Here is a 22337-nt window from a genome sequence, read left to right on the forward strand (position 1 = left end):
GTTGTTCGGCATAGTTAGTACAAAACACGTTAAGCTAAAGCTAAAACACTAAATCACCTGAATACAAATAAAAAAATAATAATCAAATACATAGTACTTTATCCCATACTTTTCTTTTACATATAATTTTCTCAGACACTTTTAGTTATATATATACTATATAACTATAAGTAACATATAGTGCACTTATAACTTATAAGGGAGACACTTAATCTGGTGTTCCCTGTCTTGCTCAAAGGAACAGTGTAACATCAGTCCTGCTGAAGTTTAATTCAAATATAGTCCATTACAAGTGTGCAAAATTAGACTTAATTGCTTAGGATTTTCTGCCCCCTATTGGAGAAATATGCATACAACGAGCCGAGAAACAGAAAAACAGCAGGATGTGTTTTTCCCACTTCGGGCTCAGAAAATATCGCCGCCTCTGAATCAAAATGAAGTAATAGCCGTAAAACAGGAAGTAGAACTAAGCGATACAACGACACGGTAGAAGGTGCATAGTCTGCATTTAGCGCCGTTACAAAGTAAGCAAAGACTTTTAGTTAGCTAATTTAGTCAATTTAGGCTAAAACTATAATTGAATTCAACCAGAGCTATAAAAGCCTTTCATACGAATGTCAGGAATTGTACTGTCTAAATATATGTAAGCTGTTATGTATTTTGCTTTTAGTAAAGTTGCAGTTACCGTAATCTTATAGACATGGCAGACAGGAATCCAGCTATTGTGGTGGTTGGTGCTGGGGTGGCAGGACTCGCTGCAGCCAAGAAACTGAAAGAATATGGATTTAATGACGTCACGGTGCTGGAAGCATCCGAGAGGGTCGGAGGAAGAGTAGCTACTGCAACTCTAGGTGAATAGCCTTCATTATATCTCAAACAGAATTACAGTATTAAGTTAATATATAGAAATGTCATAACATATTAAAAGTTATTCAATAATGTAATAACAATAATTAAATAAAGTATTATTAAATGAAAGTATTATTAATAATCATTTTAAAGGTTTGTTCTTTTTGTCAATTATATTTATTATTCATAATAATGTTTATTATATGATCATTGTTTTAACAAACAAACAAACAAATAAATGTGTGGTTGTGTGTTAGAGGAAGCTAAAATCTGTGAACCCATGGCTTAGTTTCACTTCCTTTAAATATGTATATATATTTTTTTGTGTGTGTGTGCTGTGTCAACAGACTATATCATGTGATTTTAAATCCAATTTATGATGGGACAACGAACTGACCTTTCATGGCATTTTTTACTTTTATGAGGGTATATTTTTATAAACACACAGTATGTGTGTTCCACAGTATGGAAATATGGGGCTTTAAGATAAAATAAAAATATAAATAAGGATAAAATTAAGATAAACATAAAACAAAAAGAACTACAGGAGTTTTTTGTGCATTATTTTATGTATCTGGGGCACTTCCTGTAACACTTTCTCCTAAGCCCTGGTTAATTTCTGACCCTGTAATGCAGTATTCTATGCTGTATTAATATTTAACAATACATATGTTACTGTCTTTCTCTTATTATGTGAAAGGTAATGCATGTGTTGATACCGGAGCACAGTACATCCATGGGGCGTCAGAAGAAAACCCAGTCTACTGTCTACTAAAAAAGTCTGGCCTTCTAAACCAGATCCCTGAGATGGGTGAAGAAGCATTTTATAGTAACAAGGGACACAAAGTAGATGCAAACTTCGCCAGATATGCATATGGAGCTGGGGAAAGCATCATTCGATACCGTGGCTCCAATACGGGAAAGAGTTTAGGTGAACACTATGCAGAAAAAACCCAGGGTATGATTGACAGCTTGCAAGAAGACAATGACAAGAGAACGAGAATGCAGAGTATTTTTGCTTTGGTCGGAAAAGACATGCTGATTGACATTGGAGCTTCAGACCTCCACAGGATCTCTCTTGACTCCTGGCAGTATTATATCAACATGGGTGACAGTCTCAATAGGGTATGATTGACAGCTTGCAAGAAGACAATGACAAGAGAACAAGAATGCAGAGTATTTTTGCTTTGGTCGGAAAAGACATGCTGATTGACGTTGGAGCTTCAGACCTCCACAGGATCTCTCTTGACTCCTGGCAGTATTATATCAACATGGGTGACAGTCTCAATATTGCAGGGTATGATGGGTTGAGAAGAAGATCTGCATTCATTTGCAATTATTGCTCATTAAATGATTCAATTAGTGTTAAATGTTGTGTATGTATGTCAGTTTAATGTTTCAGCTTGTGGATAAGCTGCTGGAGGACTTCCCTAAAGATCATTTGCTGCTGAAAAGAGAAGTTAGTAAGATCAAATGGGATGGATCCTTTTGTGTTGCCCCTCCTCATGATGAACATCTCCTCTCTGCTCACACTGAATCTCCTTCTGAAGAAAAACTCTGCCAGTACCCAGTTTGCATTGTCTGTGAGAATGGAGAAGAGATTGTAGCTGATCATGTAATTGTGACCATTTCATTAGGTATGTGTTGATAAGGATTAAGTATTATGAGTAAATGCTGTCTGAAGTGAGGACTATATAATTGCTTAAGAGATTAATTTTGCTATTTAAAATTGAGAGAGATCTCTCTCTGTGTGTGTGTGTTTTAAAGGTTGTCTAAAAGCACAAGCATCCAGCCTATTCATCCCCAGTCTCCCAACCGAGAAAATGGAGGCCATCGATAAGCTGTGCTTTGGCAATATTGCCAAGATCTTTTTGGAGTATGAAGAGGCATTCTGGGAAAGTGATGTTGGTACTATCAGCCTCATTTATGAAGATGACACCCCTGCCTCAGTATCCACCAATAAAATGCAGTGGCTCAAGAACATGCAATTCTTTTCTGTCCTGAGACCCAAAGAAAGGTTAATGTTGTATCAAACTACAGTGACATTTTCAGTAATAATAATAAAAAATAATAAGTAGTAGTAGTAGCATTGTTATTATGACTGTTAATGGTGCAAAAAGCTGTAGTAACATTATTAGTGTAACTCAGGAAAAAAATATAACATGACACCTTTAACATTGTTACTTGTTAGGGTTTATTAATCTTTAATTCTCTCTTTTCTAGGTTTGGCAATATCTTAATTGGCTGGTGTCCAGGAGACATAGCTGACCTGGTTGAAACCATGACAGACGATGAACTCTCAACTGCGATCACTGATCATCTCAAAATGTTCTTAGGTAAAGAATTCTCTTTAGTAAATATCCATATTATTACTTTTGGGTGTTTGCTAATGTGTAAGTTACAAGACTTTAAGGTTTTTAAAAGTTCTAAAAAATGTATTGGTGAAAGGTTTTTCAAAAATATCTTGTGTTTTTAATATTTTCTGTACTTCCAAGGACATTCAAACATTCCTCAGCCGAAATCCATACTCTGCACCAAATGGCGCAGCAACAAGTTCATAAAGGGAACCTACGCTTTCCTCCCCGTTGGTGTTGATGGGAAAGTTATGGACACACTGGCACAACCACTAGTGGGCAGCCAGCATCCTAATAAAGTATGATTTTTTTTTTCTTAATGGATTATCATTTTTATTTAATTATGGGCTATCAAGGAGAAGGTTTTCATACAGAAGTATGTTTAAAAGAGGGTTAGGATTAGGCCCTCCTTTGTTTTCTTTTCTTTGTGAAAGTATTAAAGTGATTTTTCACTTCATATATTTCAGGATCATCAGGTCCTGTTTGCAGGTGAGGCAACAATGAAGACTCTTTATGGCACAGTGCAAGGAGCTCTACTCTCAGGACACAGGGAGGCAGACAGACTGGCAGCACTTTATAAGAAGACAGTGGCTCCCACTTCCGCTACCTCATTGGACAAGCAAGTTTAGAGAGTTAAAAACTGTTGATAATCTAAAATGTATTCTTTGGGTGATAGTGTCCAATAACCAGTGTTGGGGAAAGTCACTTTTAAAAGTAATGCATTACAATATTGCGTTACTCCCTAAAAAAAGTAACTAATTACGTTACTTAGTTACTTTTTATGGAAAGTAATGCGTTATATTACTTTTGCGTTACTAAATATAAGCAGGGCTTGATTGTTTTTAATATAAGAAGTTCTATTTATAGCAAATATAAAAGCCCTTTCACACCAAAAAGTGTAATGAATAAACCTCAGGCTGAAGTAAAAGTAAATTCACGTCTGTACAGTAGAACGCAGGAGAAGAAACACTCTTCAGCAATAAAAAAACAAAGCACAATTGTTAGTTTATCTAAAGTCATTTTTGCTTATTAGTATGGTTGAACTGGATCATCAAAGGTCAGCAGCAAAGACATTGGTTAATAAAATGGGATTAGATACATTTGTGTTATTTAACATATTTAATTATTGCAGGTTTGCGTCATATTCTGAGTTTGCATTTCATTGTTTTAATTCATTTTGATTAATACTAAATCTGTTTTTTGTGAGTGGGATGAATTAATGCACATTCACATTTAGTCTAGAACTACATCATGTTCACACAGCGCACCCAACTCCTCTGCACTTCCGATTTCTCCCAATATGGGGACAGGAGAGCTGTCAGTCAATAAATGGGAAAACAAAGTAACTGGCATTACTTTTTTGAAAACGTAACTCCGATATTTTCGTGTAAATTAAAAAAATAATGCGTTACTTTACTAGTTACTTGAAAAAAGTAATCTGATTACGTAACTCGCATTACTTGTAATGAGTTGCCCCCAACACTGCCAATAACAGGGAAATTACAGAGAAATGTTTTTGACAGGATGTGATCGCCACCATGAGGCTACTCTGTGTAAAATAAAAGAATTGTAACATTTTTTTAAGAGCAGAACTATTTTAATTAAGAAAAAAGACTGAGAATTTAATATTTTACTGTTGTATACTGTACTTTTTTATATCATTATGTATTTTATATGTTTTTTTATGACGAGCTGAACATATGATCAGAATTTCAAACTATGTTTTTAAATAAAATATTGCATGCTACATTTTGGTTTGATTATTAAAATTCTAAGCAGCTGGTTTGCACGAATCTATTTTATTTAGAGGAAAAATAACAGCTTCTATTTCTTCATGTGAACAAAAATCCAAACAGAACGAACAGCGGAACTATTGGCAGTTGCAGCACAAGTTTCCAGGCGGAGCATGTTATGCTGGTACACCCCCATGTCATTTGTTGATGGTGACCTTCTTCATTCTGTAGAGTTCTGTTATTATGTTCTTACACTTGTGAATATATTTACTACAAAGCCGTGTCCAGTGTTGCAAATGTTATGGTCATGGCTTTAAATACAATTGGTCAGCCTTGCATGAGTATATTTAGGTAAGTAAGTTTGTGAACCGATAGCACATTGAGTTCTCTCATCTTTGGTATAGTGTGGTAGTGAATGTATTTTCGTGTTTAGAGTTATGTATTAGTTTTAAGATATTTTTGTTCCCATTCACAATTTATTAGACCTGCTTATGGAAGGATTTTGCTTTCTTAACTAACGTTATTTCCTTAATGACAAGTGTCTCTATAAACCGTCAATCGATCTGACTTCGCGCAGAATGAGATCAGAGGATTCAGGTTCTGACGCTATTTCGTTATTTTTCGATTTTACTACAGCTAGCTTAAACATCATCGATGCGCAGAAAAGTTTAGATTGTGAATTTCCGTTGATTGTTTTGCACAGGTGTCTTCAGGCTGTAGTCACCCACAGGTGCTTGCAAGCCACATCCACATTTCACACCACAGTCTTTCAGTCAAACTCAAACAGAACGTGTGTGGTCCGCTTTGGGAGGCAGAAGTATGAGAGTATGTATCCGGTTCTGTTGGTGAGACCTGACGGGTCCACCATCAACATCAGATATAAAGAGCCCAGAAGAATAATGAAGGTTAGTGGTTTATATTCTAGGCTTTTTCGTTGAAGGTATACTTCACCCAAAACCGAAAATTCTGCCATTATTTACTCAATGTCATGTTGATGTAATACTTTTTTTTTTTTTCAGTTGAACACAAAATGATATTTTTTTTTGAAGAACTGTCATACAATGGCAGTTCGAAATGTCATCCAGTTTTTTTTTTTTTTTTTTAAAGGACCTGAGGTTGGTGTTTTGAGTCAGTTATCAATAGTTTTTACTGTATTTTTTTCCCCTACCAGATGCCTATGGACATCACCACCCTCTCGGAGGAGGAGAGGAAAATCAGAATGCGGAAAAGAGAACCGAAGAGGACAGCAAAACAGAAATTGAATGATTTTGAGGATGATTTCAAAGTTGATGATTACAGCAAATTCTGGAAGAAGAAATGAATGGACTGATGCAGTTGAATGCCTCATTCAGACTATTTACGTATGTTTTCTCGTGTACAATATTGCAATTTTGTTTTGTATGTCACTCTGCAATTAAAAAGTCTTGCAATGTTTGTTGTCATTCTCTGCCTTTTTTATTTGTTGCTAAATTGTAGCATTAACTTTTTTTTCTTAAGTATTCTTATATATATGTTCTGTACTGATCAAAAGTGCTTCATTTTTCTAGTTTTTAGGAATTAATACATTTAGATTATTATGCTTTATGTGTCATAATGCGTAACTCTCAGCATTGCATTCTCAGCATTCTCTGGAACAGGCTGATTAATTATTAATGAAGTTAGCACCTGCTTCAAAGTTCACACTTTTGCCTCAGGCATTGTACAAAATGCCAGCTTCACCTGAGCTTGTAACGGGCACCCCAGAGCCCGAGGTGCCTAGGAAGTTTACTTTGGAGGCTGCTGTTATTGCTGTGGTTGTGGTTTATTTTGTGTTTGTGTTGGCAGTCGGAATATGGGTAAGTGAAAGTCTGCAGCCTAGTAATATTTTCATTGATGTAGAGAATTCTGTAATTCTTGATGCAGAGATAGAACTGGTGTGTTTTTGATTTGAAGTCCTCAATCAGAGCCGACAGTGGGTGGATACTTCTTGGCTGGACGATCCATGACCTGTTGGCCAGTGAGTTTTTGTGTGTTTACTCTAATGAAGCTGGAATTGTTTATTTTGTGGATGTCTACAAGGAAGCATCTTGATTTTTAAAGTCCTTATCTGGAAAGCGGAAATAATGAAATCAACGGACTCTTCTAAATTTTTTTTTTTTCATGTAAACGCATTATGAAGTGAATGTGTTTTACATTAAATAAATGAAATAATATATAACAGTTATACACGTTCACAGATCATTTGTGTTTAGTGTGAAGAAATTTCTTTTTCAGCTTGGTTTATCATAGCTTTGTTTAGTTTTGAAAGCGTTTTCTCAGTATGTCTCTCTTGTGTTGTGTTTCAACAGATTGGAGCCTCTTTGATGTCAAGTAACGTAGGCAGTGGTCTGTTCATTGGATTAGCAGGAACAGGAGCCGCAGGGGGACTCGCAGTCGGGGGATTTGAGTGGAATGCACGACTGACAAATCAGTCCTCATCCTACAAGATTTCAGTTTTGTTTCAGTAATTACTAATTTCACTTGTAGTTGTCTAAGGCTAATCAAATGTTTGACTGTTTTAATGCATCACATGCTGAAACAAAACTTCTTATCAGACATCAAGTATGATGCTCTTTAGGCAGCATGGGTCCTCATTGCCTTGGATTGGATCTTTGTGCCCATGTATATTTCTGCTGGAGAGGTCACAGTGCCAGAGTATCTGAGGAAGAGGTGCGGGGGTCAGCGCATCCAAATCTACATGAGTGTGCTCTCTCTCATCCTCTACATTTTCACCAAGATATCAGTAAGACTCCTTAGTTTAATAAATGTGAATGAAGTATTATTAAATAATATATAACAATTATTCTGTATTTGTTATATATGTATTGAGTATATTTGTTAAGCACTTGTTATATATTAATGTAAAATAAAACAACAGTACATTAATACAAACAGACACTTTCCAAAACTGGAAGAAAAAAAATGGTAATCTGATATATAACTAGAAAAAAAGTATTCAATTACAAAAATATGCAAATTAGAAGGACAAGAGGACTTTATATTGTTATGTATTGTTTTACATTTAAATTATAATGATAAATGAGTCTATAGCATGAATGAAACATGTTTTTATTTATACTTAAGCCAAAGCACAACAATACAGTATGCTATAAAGTCTACAATAACAGTAAACAACAAATAGCATTTCAGCATAGTTGTAAGTTTTAATGTATGAGTAATAAAGTTATTCATAATCATAACCGTGTTTTTTCCAGACAGACATTTTTTCAGGGGTTTTATTCATCCAGGTGTCTCTGGGATGGGACATGTATGTCTCCACTGTTGTGCTGCTAGTCGTCACTGCACTCTATACTATAGCTGGTAATAAAACAACACATAAATGACTGATACTTCCGATAACTTAGGGGGTCAGCATGGGTCACAGCATTATGCCTAAATGTGATTCTAGATTAAATGCTTAAATTGGTGGCTTGTTTTAATGCAGGTGGCCTGACAGCAGTTATCTACACTGATGCCTTACAGACCGTCATCATGGTAATAGGAGCATTTGTCCTCATGTTCATAGGTATAGATCTCTCGCTGATGAAATGTTATACTTACAAGAATTATTCCAGGGTAAGAACAGTGAATGCATTTCAATTGAATTTCCACTGACAGTATTCGACAAAGTTGGCTGGTATGACGGTTTGCTGGTTCAGTATGAGAGAGCTGTACCTGCTATCACAGTTCCCAACACCACTTGTCATCTTCCTCGGTCCGATGCCTTTCATATCTTCAGAGATCCAGTGACAGGAGATCTTCCTTGGCCAGGCCTAATTTTTGGACTCACTGTTCTGGCCACATGGGTGTGGTGCACAGACCAGGTAAATTTATAATACTGTAGATTTTTGCTTGAATTAGTATTCAGCAGAGGATTTCACAAATGTGTCTCTTTAAGCGTAAAAATAGTTTTACAGCAAGCAGTTGCATCTGTTTCATGTTTGAAGGTGATAGTGCAAAGGTCTCTCTCTGCCAAAAACTTGTCCCATGCCAAAGGCGGTTCGGTCAAGTGGGTATGACAACCTTGTGTTTTTTTTCAGAATAATCAGATGTGTGATTTTTCAATTAGTTGAAATTTTCTGTCCACTAGGATCATTTTACAGTTTTTCTCAATTGCTTTGGCTCAATTCTCTAATGAAACTTTTTTTTCCCGAAACAATAAGTTCAGATCTCTGAACAATTAGCTTCTTGTTCACATCAGATTGGAATTTCTTATTGATTTGAGCAAATCGCAAATGCTTTGGCACATGTGTGCAAACAGTAAGTACAATTGTCTGCAACAGTTTAGAGAATGTTAAGATTGATTCGAAAAATGTGCCAAAGCAATTGACAAAAACTGTAACAAAATTAATTCTATCGAAAATGTTAATAAACTAACAATTGTTCTAAATAGCATCAATAGTATAATTATATTATAATAAAATATTTAAATTATAATATATATCTGTGATAAATTATAATAGATGTTATAATTTAAATATTTTTTTATGTCTCTATAGTTACTTTTCCTTATTTTTTAAGAGAAACGTTAATGTTACTTTTGCCAGAATTTCAATTTTAAGCTTATTTTCTACTCAGTTCTTTTGATACGATTTTGATAAGCAGTGACAGTTTGAAGATCATAATGGGAAAACATATTTCAAAGTACTTTTTAAGTGCCTTCAAAATGCCTCATTCAAATAATTTATGTAGTGAGAGAGAGCCTATAATGCTCTTGTACAACAAAAAAAAGGGATGTAAAACCTATCAAATATGTTGACTGCTACAACAGAGATTACAGAGCAACAATGATGTTCCTCTTGCTCTTGATTTGCTAATGCATTCTTTCTTTCCTTGTAATTGTGTTGTAGGTTTGAGAGGTCTGATGATCGCTGTAATGATGGCAGCGCTCATGTCCTCTCTCACCTCTATATCCAACAGTAGCAGCACTCTGTTCACCATGGACATATGGCAACGTATTCGGCCCCGGGCCACTGAGAGAGAGCTCATGGTAGTGGGCAGGTAGTCTGTTAAATGTTTTGTGGAAAAACTTTCATTTTGAACATACAGTATTTTTCAGAAATAAACTGAAGTATCTTAAAGAAGTGAATGCTGTCATTATATGCATACAAACTAGTTCAACGAATGTGGAACCAGTCCTCCACCAAGTGGTTTAACCACATCAGGGTGGTTTTGTTGACCTGTTTTGGGGCGATAAAGGCACCATTTGAGCTTTGATACTTGATATACAAACTGTCAGTGAGGTTCATGAAACACGAATAAGTTCAAAATCAAATCAGACCAGTTGTCCTTTTCCATAATATACACTTTTATTTTACTGAACAGCCTGAGTCTCATGGGTCTTAATTGCTGCTGTTTACTTACATCCACAGGGTGTTCATTTTATTGCTAGTGGCCTTGAGCATTGTGTGGATTCCAGTCATTCAAACAGCTAATAGTGGACAACTCTTTGACTACATTCAGTCAATCACTAGCTACCTGGCACCTCCCATCACCACAGTGTTCATTATGGCAATCTTATGGGGGCGAGTAAATGAACAGGTGAATTAATAAACCTTTTCTTGTGCCCATGCAATAAAGTGAAAGTTCAATGGCCTATAACACTTGATGCATTTATTTTAAAAAGTTTGTAAAACATTCAAGTTAAGTTGTTTTCTTTTTATCTTGCACAGGGTGCTTTTTGGGGTCTGATGGTGGGACTAGTGGTGGGCACTGTGAGGATGGTAATGGAATTTGTGTACAGCACCCCATCATGCGGAGAAAAAGACCTGCGTCCTGCCCTGCTGAACGATGTGCACTACCTGTATTTTGCTCTCATCCTGCTTGCACTGACAGCTCTGATCATCACAGCTGTCAGCCTCTGCACTGCACCTATTCCAGAGCAACATGTAACTATGGATCGCGATCCAAATACATACACATTTAAAGAATTCTTTATCCATTTGTATACAAAATGTACAAAAAGGAGATAAATGCTACATACCCAATTTGTGTATTTCTATGCATTTATATTGGTTTAAAATGTTAAAAAATGCATATTACAGACTAATCCCACTCCTAAAAACATTTAGCATTTTTTGTTTAATTTTAGTGATTAATTGTAATTTAATTAATTTATGAACCACTTTCTTCCCTATTAATGTCCACAAAAATAAGTTTTGTCAGGTTTTAGCTACTCAAAGTACCAACACAACATGTACACTACCTTCATTTTGAAAATTAATTTATAAAGGCAAGGCTTTCATTTCTTTATTGGCATTAAAAACAGCAAAGAAAGAATGTATAATGTATTATTTATTTATATATTGGTTATACTTTATTTTGATAGTCCACTTTAGACATTCTACTAACTATAAGTAACTTTGCAACTAACTCTTAATTAACTTGCAACTGTATGTAATCTAACTCTAGGTTAGGGTTAGTAGAATAAGTTGCAAAGTTACTTATAGTCAGTAGAATGTCTGTTGGGGGACCATCACAATAAAATATCAGATATTAAGCAGACTGTCTACTAATACTCTAATGACTGGTAGTTGACATGTAGTTACAAAGTTAATTATAGTTAGTTGAAGGTCTAAAGTAGACTATCAAAATAAAGTGTTACCTACATATTTATATGAACAAAACATATTATTGAAGACAATATTTTAGTAGAAACACACACTGAACATGAGCTAATATAACACTTATATTTCATTTTAGCTCGTTCGTTTGACCTGGTGGACAAGACACAGTAAGAAGGAGCGTGTAGAGCTGGAAGACCCCTGGGCTAGAGGGTCCCAACTAGCAGGCTCTGCTCCGAGCACTACAGAGTCAGAGGGGTCAGATGAGGATACGCCTGCATGGTGGAAGCATGCTGGAATGTGGCTGTGTGGTCTCTCCCATGTGGCTAAACAAGAGATGAGTGAGGAGGAACAGAAGGCTCTGGAAAGGAAACTCGCCAGTATTGAAGAAGACTGGCTGCAATGTTAATGCCCTTATTTTCAGTGGTGGACGAAGTACACAAATCAAGAACTTGAGTAAAAGTATAGATACGTATAATAAAATATTACTCCAGTAAAAGTAAAAAGTAAAACTACTCCGTTACTGTCCACCACTGCTTATTTTACTCACTGTCAATGTCTTTCTTTGGGGGTACTTTGCTTAAATAGCTTGGAAGGACCCCCTTTTTTTTGTTTGTTTTTTGTTTTTGTAAGAAACTCAACAATACTGGTGAAAAACACATCTGGTTGTCTGCAATTAAATGCTTTCATTTTATATATTGTCAATGTCTTTTTTTTTACTTTAATGTACAATAAACGTTGTGAATAGCACATTTTTGCTGTTATTTTGGTGAGTTGATTTTTTATTTAAAAAAAGAGTCAGATTTTGAATTAACTTTTAATTTTAAAGTTTATTAAAAGCAGCTTGCTGTCACAGTGATAATAACTAAACATATATACTGTAATAATGCGTGCTGTGTCATAATGACAAAGCAAAAAAAGTAAGATGCCTCTAATCATTCTCACCCAGGGGTGGGGCTTCACCAGGCACACTGTAAAAAAAAACTTATTTTACGGAATTTTACCGTTTTATTTTACAGTTTTTTTCACGTATTTTTGAAATACAGTTAAAAATGGTAAAATTACAGAAATAGACTGTAAATTTACTAATCCAGTGTAAAATCACATTAAAAAAATTCAATGTACATACCCCAGAAAATATTTTTTGAAGATTTTTTTCCACATAGCACCAATTTATCGGTGCGCTCTATATATATATATGTGTGTGTGTGTGTGTGTGTGTGTGTGTGTGTGTGTGTGTGTGTGTGTGTGTGTGTATATATATATATATATATATATATATATAGCATTAATAATATAATATTTCATAAAATTGGTTGCAACAGTATCGATCCTAGCAAAAAGCACTGCATGCATGTCATCCCACTCGCAAATTACGCCTTGGATTCACATTATTTGCCTCAAATCAGCACAGATTTTTCTTCTGCCAGCTTATTCTAAGCAGAGTCTCAGTAACTCATGAACTAAGCAGCTGACTTAAATGAGGGGTGAGATGTCAGCTTCTTTATGTCTTTTCATGGTTTATGAAATTGATATGTTGATTAAAACAAGTTTATATATTTTTTATATAATTATTATTGATATAACATTTTGTATATGTACGTCATTGCGTGTTTGCGTAAAAGAGCAGGTGAATCAGTTTTTGAACCGGTTTGTTGAAACGTCCTACCCGAAAGAATCAATTCGACCAAAAGAAGAATCATATTTCCATACTACTGTCACTGACTGACCACATCTTCTTCCGCTTATCAAAGTAGTTCTGCTCAGTTTACTGTTTTATTACGCATTTATTCCAACAGTATCGTTTCATAATGTGATATAATAATACGCTAATATTTCAATTACAAAAATTAAGACTTTAAATATTCGAACTCAAGGAATTCCCGCCCTGGCGCAAGGATACGTTCTCCTCCAAGCACGCAGTGGGGCTGCTGTGCGCGCGAAAGGAATCACTCGACCTTCAGATTTGCGTTCAATCTTCGATGTGAGGTGAAAATAAGCAGGTAAGTTAAAGTACATGTTTTCTAATTTGGTTATGCTACTTCTACTATATTTGAGTCCTAGCATTTAGAATGTTTACCTTTTTGAATCGTTAAACCAGTGTGTGTTTCAAACTTCGGCGCTGACCAGTACCGTTAGTCATTTAAAATCTTCAAAAAGTGTCAAATTTAGGTTTCATTTGATGTTACTGTGTAGTTTTTCTTTCTTTTTGTTAGATTTTATCCGAATCTTACTACATAATTTAGTAGTTTTAGGTTTCGTTACCAAGTAGGCTAACTGCTATATTGTCCCTGAGGGAAAAACTTTAAACACATTTGTGTTTTAAGAACGTTTAGCTCAGGAGTTATTGATCAGGTACGTTAACTTAAGTTCGAATCTGTGAATATGTTGCCAACTTTACCGAACTTCGACGCATAGTGCACTATTTTTAATCAGTTTTTATATACATAATCGTAGGCGTCGTCTTAAAGCTCTAAAATGTTATTTTCCGAGTCGAGGTTGGATGAAAGTTCTGAATTCAGAAACAGATTAATTAGGACCAGCGCTTAAAGTGACCCAACCCCTCCCAGCGCGATTCTCACTCTCACACGCATTACATACACACACTCACACATGTCCTCACACACACGCTCTCTCACACACGCGTCCTCACATACCACTCACTCTCTCAAACACTTTTTCAACACACACTCACTTCACACGCATCCTCACATACACTCACACTCACAAACACTTTTTCAACACACGCTCACTTCACACGCATCCTCACATACACTCACAAACACGTTTTCAACACACACTCACTTCACACGCATCCTCACATACACTCACACTCACAAACACTTTTTCAACACGCACTCACTTCACACGCATCCTCATATACACTCACACTCACTTCACACGCATCCTCACATACACTCACACTCACCTCACATACACACACTCTCTCAAACGCATCCTCACACACACACACACACTCTCACATACACACACTGTCACACACGCATCCTCACTCACTCTCACATACACACACTCTCACACATGCATCCTCACACACGCATCCTCATACTCACACTCTTACATACACACACTCACATCCTCACACACACACACACACTATCACACACACATTCTCACACACACACACACACTCTCACATACACACACATCCTCACACACACACATCCTCACACTCTCACATACACACACTCTCTCAAACGCATCCTCACCCACACATCCTCACACTCACACACTCTCACATACACACACTCTCACACACGCATCCTCACACACACATCCTCACACTCACACTCTCACATACACACACTCACACACGCATCCTCATACTCACACACACTCTCACATACACACACGCATCCTCACACTCACTCTCACATACACACACTCTCACACACGCATCCTCACACACACACACTCTCACACACGCATCCTCACACACACACCCTCACACTCACACACTCTCACATACACACACACACACACACTCACACACGCATCCTCATACTCACACACACACTCACACACACATCCCACACTCACATACACACACTCTCACACACGCGTCTTCACTCACACTCACATACACACACACTCTCAAACGCATCCTCACACACACACACACTCTCACATACACACACTGTCACACACGCATCCTCACACTCACTCTCATTTTTTTTTTTTCATGCCCTCATCTGTTGTCAGGATGAATTGATCTGTTCACGGGTGGTTCAGTTTTTTTTCCAATTTAATTATTAATTGTTATTTGTTTACCAAACTGCTATATTGTTGCCGTTTTGAACAATTCCTTTTATTGTGTATTGTTGCAATTATGATAATTGTTTATATTTTTATACTGTTGCAGTTATGAATTGGTATGTTGTTGCAGTTGTGATCGAATTTTAACTTTTGGACTAATTTTTAAATTGAAATATTGTTGCAGTTATGATCATTTTTAAAAATATTTTTATACTATTGCAGTTATGAACAAATTATTGGAATATTGTTGCAGTTGTGATCAAAGGGAATTTTACCGTTTTTTTACGGGATTTTTTTTTACAGTGCAAGGTAGATAATATAATATTATATTATAACTTGTATATTATAACTTATTAAAATACTAAACACATATATTTCTTATTTTAGTTTGTCTCAACAATTGTTTTCATTGATGAGCATGCAGTGTAGAAATGAACAGATTTGTGATTCTTATGATTCACTTCTTGTCTTTATAAATAAGCAAGCTTGAAAGTCAGCAGCGTTGTTATCATTATTGAAGAATGGGGTCCTTTGAATATTGTGTTGGAGTTGGACAATAGGGGGCCTCAGAAAGTTTGAACGTTGCTTTAAATCACTCATCCGATCCATTTTGGGTTGATCCTCGCCAGGTTTTCCAGCGCATCCCATCCATATTCTTAATGTGGGTGTGAAACTCTCTGCTCTACCTCCTCGCGACTTGAATGAACTACAAGTTCAAAGTCATACTACACTGTTTAGTGTACTCGAGAGAGAGGGAAACATTGTACCCGAGGCTATTCTACGGTTAATAGTTACATATAGACAACACTTGTTTCCAGTCACCGATTTTTACGGAGCAATGGAGCCTCATGTAAATGCGAAGCAGCTTTTTAATCACGCGACAACCCTAAAGCTTCACACGGGGAATTTAGTCAACCGCAGTCGACTTAAGAAGAAATGTCCGTCTTCAACTAGCGAGGAGGTAAGTGACATGAGTTTGTGGTGCTCATGGTGCATCTTGGTCCATTTTGGCAACACAGGCATAGCATGTTTTACAGTGTGATATTGTTCGGTGAAGGAGTTCGGCCAAGGGTCACCCCATTATTTATGATGATACGGTTGCCGTTGATTTTGTGAAGTCCGATTCTTTTTTTTTGAACATCGGCTCCTTCGGACGGTTCATTCACCGAACCGGTTCACAGAATCTTTTGAGACGTCACTCGTGTTCCTGGACGTATCATCTACGAACGCTTAAAAAGGGTCACTACGTATGTTTTCAATATAAATTCAATATAAATAATGTGTTGTTTTAGTTGTAGACACTGGATTTTATGTACACTTGTTTTGTATTTGGATTCTGTCATGATTAACCTAATTAGGTTAATTATACTTTTCCTCGATATATTGTCATTACTGTTCGAAAAAAATTGGTGATATGTTTCTTTGTTTATGTTCCGGCATGACTCCCACCTTACAGTCGAAAGCTTTGCGAATCGGTTCAGTCGAATCATTAAGATTGACTCGGCTCACAATAACGATTCCGGGGCTAAAATATATGATGCGTCTTCTTCCATTAATGACGTCAGTGGCTAGTTTGCCTCGTGCTGCTCATGACATGCCACTGTATGCAAAATGCGGTATGAGAAATTGCAATGCATCGCACTGTTGTTGCATTTACGTTCAAATGATCAGGGTTTTGTTCTACCTTCTTTAGTTGTAGTTGTGCATACAAGCAATGCTTCTGCCTAGTAACACTTGCTAATAGAGTGTACATAATTAAATGTGACCTGACCTGACCTGACCCGACATGCTGGAATGAAGGATGATACAATGTCATGCTGATGTAGATTTTCATCAGAATGTCTTATAATCTCAACAGATGATTGACAAATGACTGTGCATTTTATATTCACTGGCTAAAATCTCTCTGACATCCAATAATAAAAATGTGGCTTATTGTTCAAGCCCATGCAAGTGGATCAGTAATGTTTAAATATGTGTATGTGAAGATGGTATTGTAAGATTATAACTAGAAGATGTTAATGATGTCTTGATGTGAATTTTTTTCTCTCAACAGTGTATAACAGGGTGTTTCTATGTTTTTCATTTTATTTCATGTTTCTTTTTTTCTGTTTACACACACACACACACACAGGTTTGTTTTTGTGAAAAGTGGGGACATCCCATAGGCGTAATGGTTTTTATACTGTACAGACCGTATATTCTATTGCCCTACACCAACCCTACCCCTAAACCTACCCCTTACAGGAAACTTTGTGCTATTTCAGATTTTCAATACACTCCATTCTGTGTGATTTATAAGCGTTTTGAAAAGTGGGGACATGGGGTAATGTCCTGAAAAGTCACCTTCTCCTTGTAATACCTATGTCATACCTTTGTCATTATACAAATTTATGTCCTCATTTGTCACAAAAACGCGCACACACACACACACACACATATTTTTTATAATAAATAAAAAGAAAACAAGTAGATAGTATAAAAAAATAATAAAAATAGTATAAAAAAATAGTAAAGAGTGCTAGTGTTAATCTACAGGTCAGGTGTAGATGGAAGAGATGTGTTTTTAGCGGTTTCTTGAAGATGGCTAAGGACTCAGCTGCTCGGATTGAGTTGGGCAGATGATTGTGTTTTTTGGGGGGATGGCCATATAATGCGCCGTTCACTCTCAGAATGCAAGCTTCTGGAGGGCACATAAGTCTAAATTAGTGCATTTAGGTAAAGGGGTGCAGAGCCAGTGGTTGTTTTGTAGGCAAACATCAATGCCTTGAATTTAATGCGAGCAGTTACTGGTAGCCATAATTAAATTATGCACTTTTTTTTTTTTAATTAGACTTTTCTAAAAAAGCCTACAGGGCCAAAAGTGTCTATGCCTATGCCTATGAATTTTAAGAAAGGGTTTGTGAAAGCTGCCAAGATGTTGTTTTTTGTAGCCTGTTGTAACGTTTTTCAATTTTTTTTCTAAATTCACAGCTTCAAGACTGCATCCAAGGCACACTGAGCGAGTGGTTTGCCGCAATGCCGTCATCTCTTGATTCTGTAAGACCTTGCATGACACTCATTGCGAAAGTGGAAAAGGAAACATTGAGCACTTACAAACAAGACGTTTTAAGCTTTAAAAAAAAAAAAAGTAATCTTTGACATGTTAAAGATTTGCATGAAATAATCAGACCCCCTGAACATAAACAGTTGAGCACTCTATGGATTGTGGGAAAGCAAACTGTCTCTCTCTTTTAGCACCATTAAAGCATATATAGGCAGTGGGATGAAAAGACAGTTGTTGTCCATGGCAAGGGGCCGCTGTGCCTCTGCTCTGGCTCATTCTGCCATTGTCAGCGAATCTGCCTGAGAGCTCAGCGAGTGGAGAGTAAAGGTCTTAGCACACAAAAGCTGAGGCTTATTGATGCATTCCTTTCATGCAGTCCATTAACAAGGTGTCTGATGTTTTCACATGCAAAGTAGAGTGAGTTTCATAGACACAAGATTGCCAAAAAATTATGGAACTATAATGCATAATCCAGTAAGTTATTGGATACTTTCCATGATAGCATGGTTTTGCAATTACCTCTGTTTTTCTTCCTCAGGAGCTTCCCAGTGTTCTGGATTGTACTATTCCAGAAAACACAGAGGCCGTCACTCCAGAGGAGAGAGAGGAGCTGAAGGTGTCTGGTGAGGATTACTGATCCTTAGTGCATTAAATAATGCTGCTGCAGTGCATGTGCATGTGCATGTTATTAAATATGTTTAAATGTCTTTACAGTAAAGCTTTTTCTCACTGAGTCGGACCGTTCATCCATCAGAAGTGCGGTGGACATGGGTAAGTTCTGCTTAGTGTGATTCTATTTACATGAATAGTATTATGTTTAATTAGGTAAAACTGATCATGTATATTTACTTAGTGCAAGTTTCTTACCTTAAACTAACTGAATTGAGCATACTAAGAGTGTGTTTTAGACATTTAAGGCTCTAAGAAATATATGAAAATGAGTAGTCTCTAAACAAAGAGATCACATTATATGTTAATTATGATCCATAATTAATTATTATAATAATTTGTAATTTTATAATTACAATACTAAATAATATATTTTATATATTAGAGTATGAAATCAGCAACGTCCTCATGATATGACTAATTTGTGAAGCTTAGGAATAAACTTCATACTTCAAGTGGCATCAAATATGCCCAAGTGGCAGTATTTTTGACCAAATCACTTTCAAATCACTTAGTCAATATATACATCCCAATGCAGAATCCCTTCTGCTTACCAAGGCTGCATTTATTTGATCAAAAATAAATTAAAACATTAAGATTTTGAATTTTTTAAATACCATTTTAAATAAATGTTCTGTTTTTTTTTAATTTTAAAATGTAATTTATTTTCAGCATGAATTTTCAGCAGCCATTACTCCAGTCTTCAGTGTCACATGATCCTTCAGACATCATTTTAATATGCTAATTTTGTCCTCAAGAAACATTTCTTATCATCATTTTAATAATCATCATTAACTTTTTGTGGAAAACATGATAACATGATACATTATTTCAGGATTCTTTGATTAATAGAAAGTTCAAAAGATTAAGAACAGCATTTATTTGAAATAGTTTTTTTTGTAGCAATGTAAAAGTCTCTACTGTCACTTGTTATTGATTTAATGCACCCTTGCTGAATATTATTTCTTTAATTTTTTTTACTGAGCCCAAACGAATATTAAATTCAGTTGTTTTGACAATAACCCTCTCTCCTCTTCTCCGTGTTGTTCAGCTTGTCTTTCATTAGGCGTATCTCAGTTGGATTCTGTGATCATTGCTTCACCTTCTCTCCCGGAGGGTGAGGCACAGACACTGACCCACCTGCAGCCGCTGTGGAAGGAGCTGGAAAGTCTTGTGCAAAGCCAGAAGATCGCTGCCATCGGCACGTCGGACTTGGACAAAACTCTCTTAGAGCAGCTCTATAACTGGGCTCAGGTCTGCTATGAGTGTGTATGTTTTCTGCACATAACTGAATAATTTATCATTTACAATGTATTTTGTACTCTTTCATGCTATGCAGGTAAAGCCGAGTAGTAATCAGGTGAATCTGGCCTCGTGCTGTGTGATGCCTCCAGACCTCACTGCATTTGCTAAAGAGTTCGACATACAATTGCTCACGCACAATGACCCCAAAGGTGTGTATTTTATGCTGAGTCATTGCGCTCAATGACTGTGCATGAACTGGCTCTGCAGTTTAATTATAAAACAGCATGAGCAACAGCACAGGAAATCTAATGATGCCAAACTTTCTTCTTGTGTCTAGAGCTAATCAGTGCAGCAGGCTTCCAGGAAGCAGTGCAGGGGAGCAGTAAGGACCTGCAGGTGGCCGATTGGAGGCTGGAGTGGGTCTTACGGTACTCTATCATCGTCAAGAGCAGAGGCATCATAAAAGCAAAAGGCTACATTGTTCATGCTAAAAAGAGCAACGACCATTAACATTTCCAGTTTGAACAGGTTTTTCTTTTTGGATTTCTGAAATTTATTCCACTAAATTCAGGGAGCTACTACATCATTGATGCATATTTTAGAGGTGGTTTTCGAATTTTCGAAGGAACAAAAAATTAATCAAACCCACTTGACTCATTTTCACTCATGATTTAGAATATTTAGACAGCTGTCTATTCTTGTAGATAAATGCAAAGTGCCTTTAGTCTTGAGTTTTTTTTTTTTTCTCTTGACCTGGCCTGGTTTAGTTCTTGCCATTTATCAAAAGGGTCAAAATTAAATATAAAACAATGGTTGATGGGACAGCAGATTAAGATGCTTCAAATACCAAAAGGTTGTTCTGTAAATCATTGCCCCAGTGATTTTGGTGAAAAATGTTAGGAGATTTTTTCTGTTTTATTTAAAAATGTTAACCGCATGTTTTTCAAAGAGTGGACCACATAGTTGTAGATTTTTTACTTCAAAATTGAATGTCAAATTTTAAGTCCTGCTGGCGTTTTAAGTTTGTATAATTTATTTTGATTGATGCTTTGCTTGGAATGTTCAGTAAATGTTTTTTTACCTGTTGTCAACAGCTGATTCTATCTCTTTTGCATCCCTTTGTAAAAAAAAATGCTTTGCTTGTCTGATAAAAAAGAAATATTCAAATATGTAACTGTATGAGAGGCTGTTAACATGCATGGCATGAACGGCATTGATTCATTGTATATAAAATACTGGAAAATTCCACACTTGCAGGAAAATAATGATTAGTTCCAGTATCTAACGAATAGTCAGAAAATATATTTTTACCTGTGTTATTTATTCATTGTAATGATGAATCCTGTTGGAGCCAATCATATAAGAGAGATTTTCTTTTATATAATGTACATGTAATTACTATTTTCCCATATTGTGTTAAACATTTTTAATGTGGTTTATAAACTTAGGAATTGAAAATTAAACATGGACTGGCATTGGGTTTCATTCATTTCAATGTTTATGTTTTTACATTTAGATTTATTTATTTTTTATTAATGAATGTATGAATTAATTTTAATAGTCAAGAGCACAACTGGTTAGAAGGTAAAATCAAGACACAAATCCATATCATTACTTGCAACTCACCCAACACTCAAATCTGGGGCCGATTGCATAAACCGCTTAGACTAGTCTTAAAGGGGTCATATGATGTTGCTAAAAAGAACATTATTTTGTGTATTTGGTGTAATTAAATGTGTTTATGCGGTTTAAGGTTCAAAAAACACATTATTTTTCACATACTGTACATTATTGTTTCTCCTCTATGCCCCGCCTTTCTGGTCGATTTTTACAAAGCTCATCGGTCTGAAAAGCAAGGTGTGCTCTGATTGGCCAGCTATCCAGTGCGTTGTGATTGGCTGAATACCTCAAGCGTGTGACGGAAATGTTACGCCCCTTACCATATTGTGATGCCCTGTCCGGCCAGGCCGATGAGACAAAAACATTAAAACCCATTATAAACGAGGCATTTGTTGCATCCAGTGGGGACATAATTACGGATTATAATGACTTATACTGTCTTTTTACGCATTGCGTTGCATCG

The 22337-nt window shown here is 36.2% G+C and overlaps 4 protein-coding genes across 5 annotated transcripts; all 4 read left to right on the forward strand.

The window, feature by feature from the left end:
• Positions 1-402: 402 nt before the first annotated feature.
• On the forward strand, positions 403-4809 carry LOC107699439 (spermine oxidase-like). The gene is made up of 10 exons (XM_016500702.1): positions 403-524; positions 671-851; positions 1550-1830; positions 2004-2146; positions 2239-2486; positions 2617-2866; positions 3073-3185; positions 3345-3502; positions 3671-3890; positions 4697-4809. Exons 2-9 carry the CDS (start codon positions 701-703, stop codon positions 3830-3832), a joined length of 1506 nt encoding a protein of 501 aa, XP_016356188.1. The 5' UTR covers positions 403-524; positions 671-700; the 3' UTR covers positions 3833-3890; positions 4697-4809.
• Positions 4810-5082: 273 nt separating this feature from the next.
• Positions 5083-6342, forward strand: LOC107699412 (39S ribosomal protein L55, mitochondrial-like). Of its 2 annotated transcripts, none has more exons than XM_016500657.1 (3): positions 5083-5287; positions 5640-5841; positions 6108-6342. In XM_016500657.1, the coding sequence occupies exons 1-3, from the start codon at positions 5238-5240 to the stop codon at positions 6255-6257; spliced, it is 402 nt and encodes a 133-aa protein (XP_016356143.1). In that variant the 5' UTR covers positions 5083-5237; the 3' UTR covers positions 6258-6342. The 2 variants fall into 2 exon arrangements, with proteins under 2 accessions (XP_016356143.1, XP_016356152.1); XM_016500666.1 differs by having other exon boundaries at positions 5092-5120.
• A 300-nt stretch (positions 6343-6642) lies between these two features.
• On the forward strand, positions 6643-11926 carry LOC107700356 (sodium/glucose cotransporter 4-like). The gene is made up of 12 exons (XM_016501987.1): positions 6643-6781; positions 6880-6932; positions 7264-7368; positions 7533-7697; positions 8170-8275; positions 8400-8480; positions 8573-8778; positions 8902-8967; positions 9726-9955; positions 10327-10495; positions 10627-10842; positions 11657-11926. Exons 1-12 carry the CDS (start codon positions 6643-6645, stop codon positions 11924-11926), a joined length of 1806 nt encoding a protein of 601 aa, XP_016357473.1.
• Positions 11927-15953: 4027 nt separating this feature from the next.
• LOC107699464 (glutamate--cysteine ligase regulatory subunit-like) lies at positions 15954-21720 on the forward strand. The gene is made up of 7 exons (XM_016500717.1): positions 15954-16255; positions 18268-18333; positions 18879-18963; positions 19055-19111; positions 20061-20263; positions 20349-20463; positions 20592-21720. Exons 1-7 carry the CDS (start codon positions 16133-16135, stop codon positions 20762-20764), a joined length of 822 nt encoding a protein of 273 aa, XP_016356203.1. The 5' UTR covers positions 15954-16132; the 3' UTR covers positions 20765-21720.
• Positions 21721-22337: the final 617 nt, after the last annotated feature.

This window comes from Sinocyclocheilus anshuiensis, unplaced genomic scaffold (assembly GCF_001515605.1).
Source record: "Sinocyclocheilus anshuiensis isolate Anshui unplaced genomic scaffold, SAMN03320099.WGS_v1.1 scaffold477, whole genome shotgun sequence".
Taxonomy (NCBI): domain Eukaryota; kingdom Metazoa; phylum Chordata; class Actinopteri; order Cypriniformes; family Cyprinidae; genus Sinocyclocheilus; species Sinocyclocheilus anshuiensis.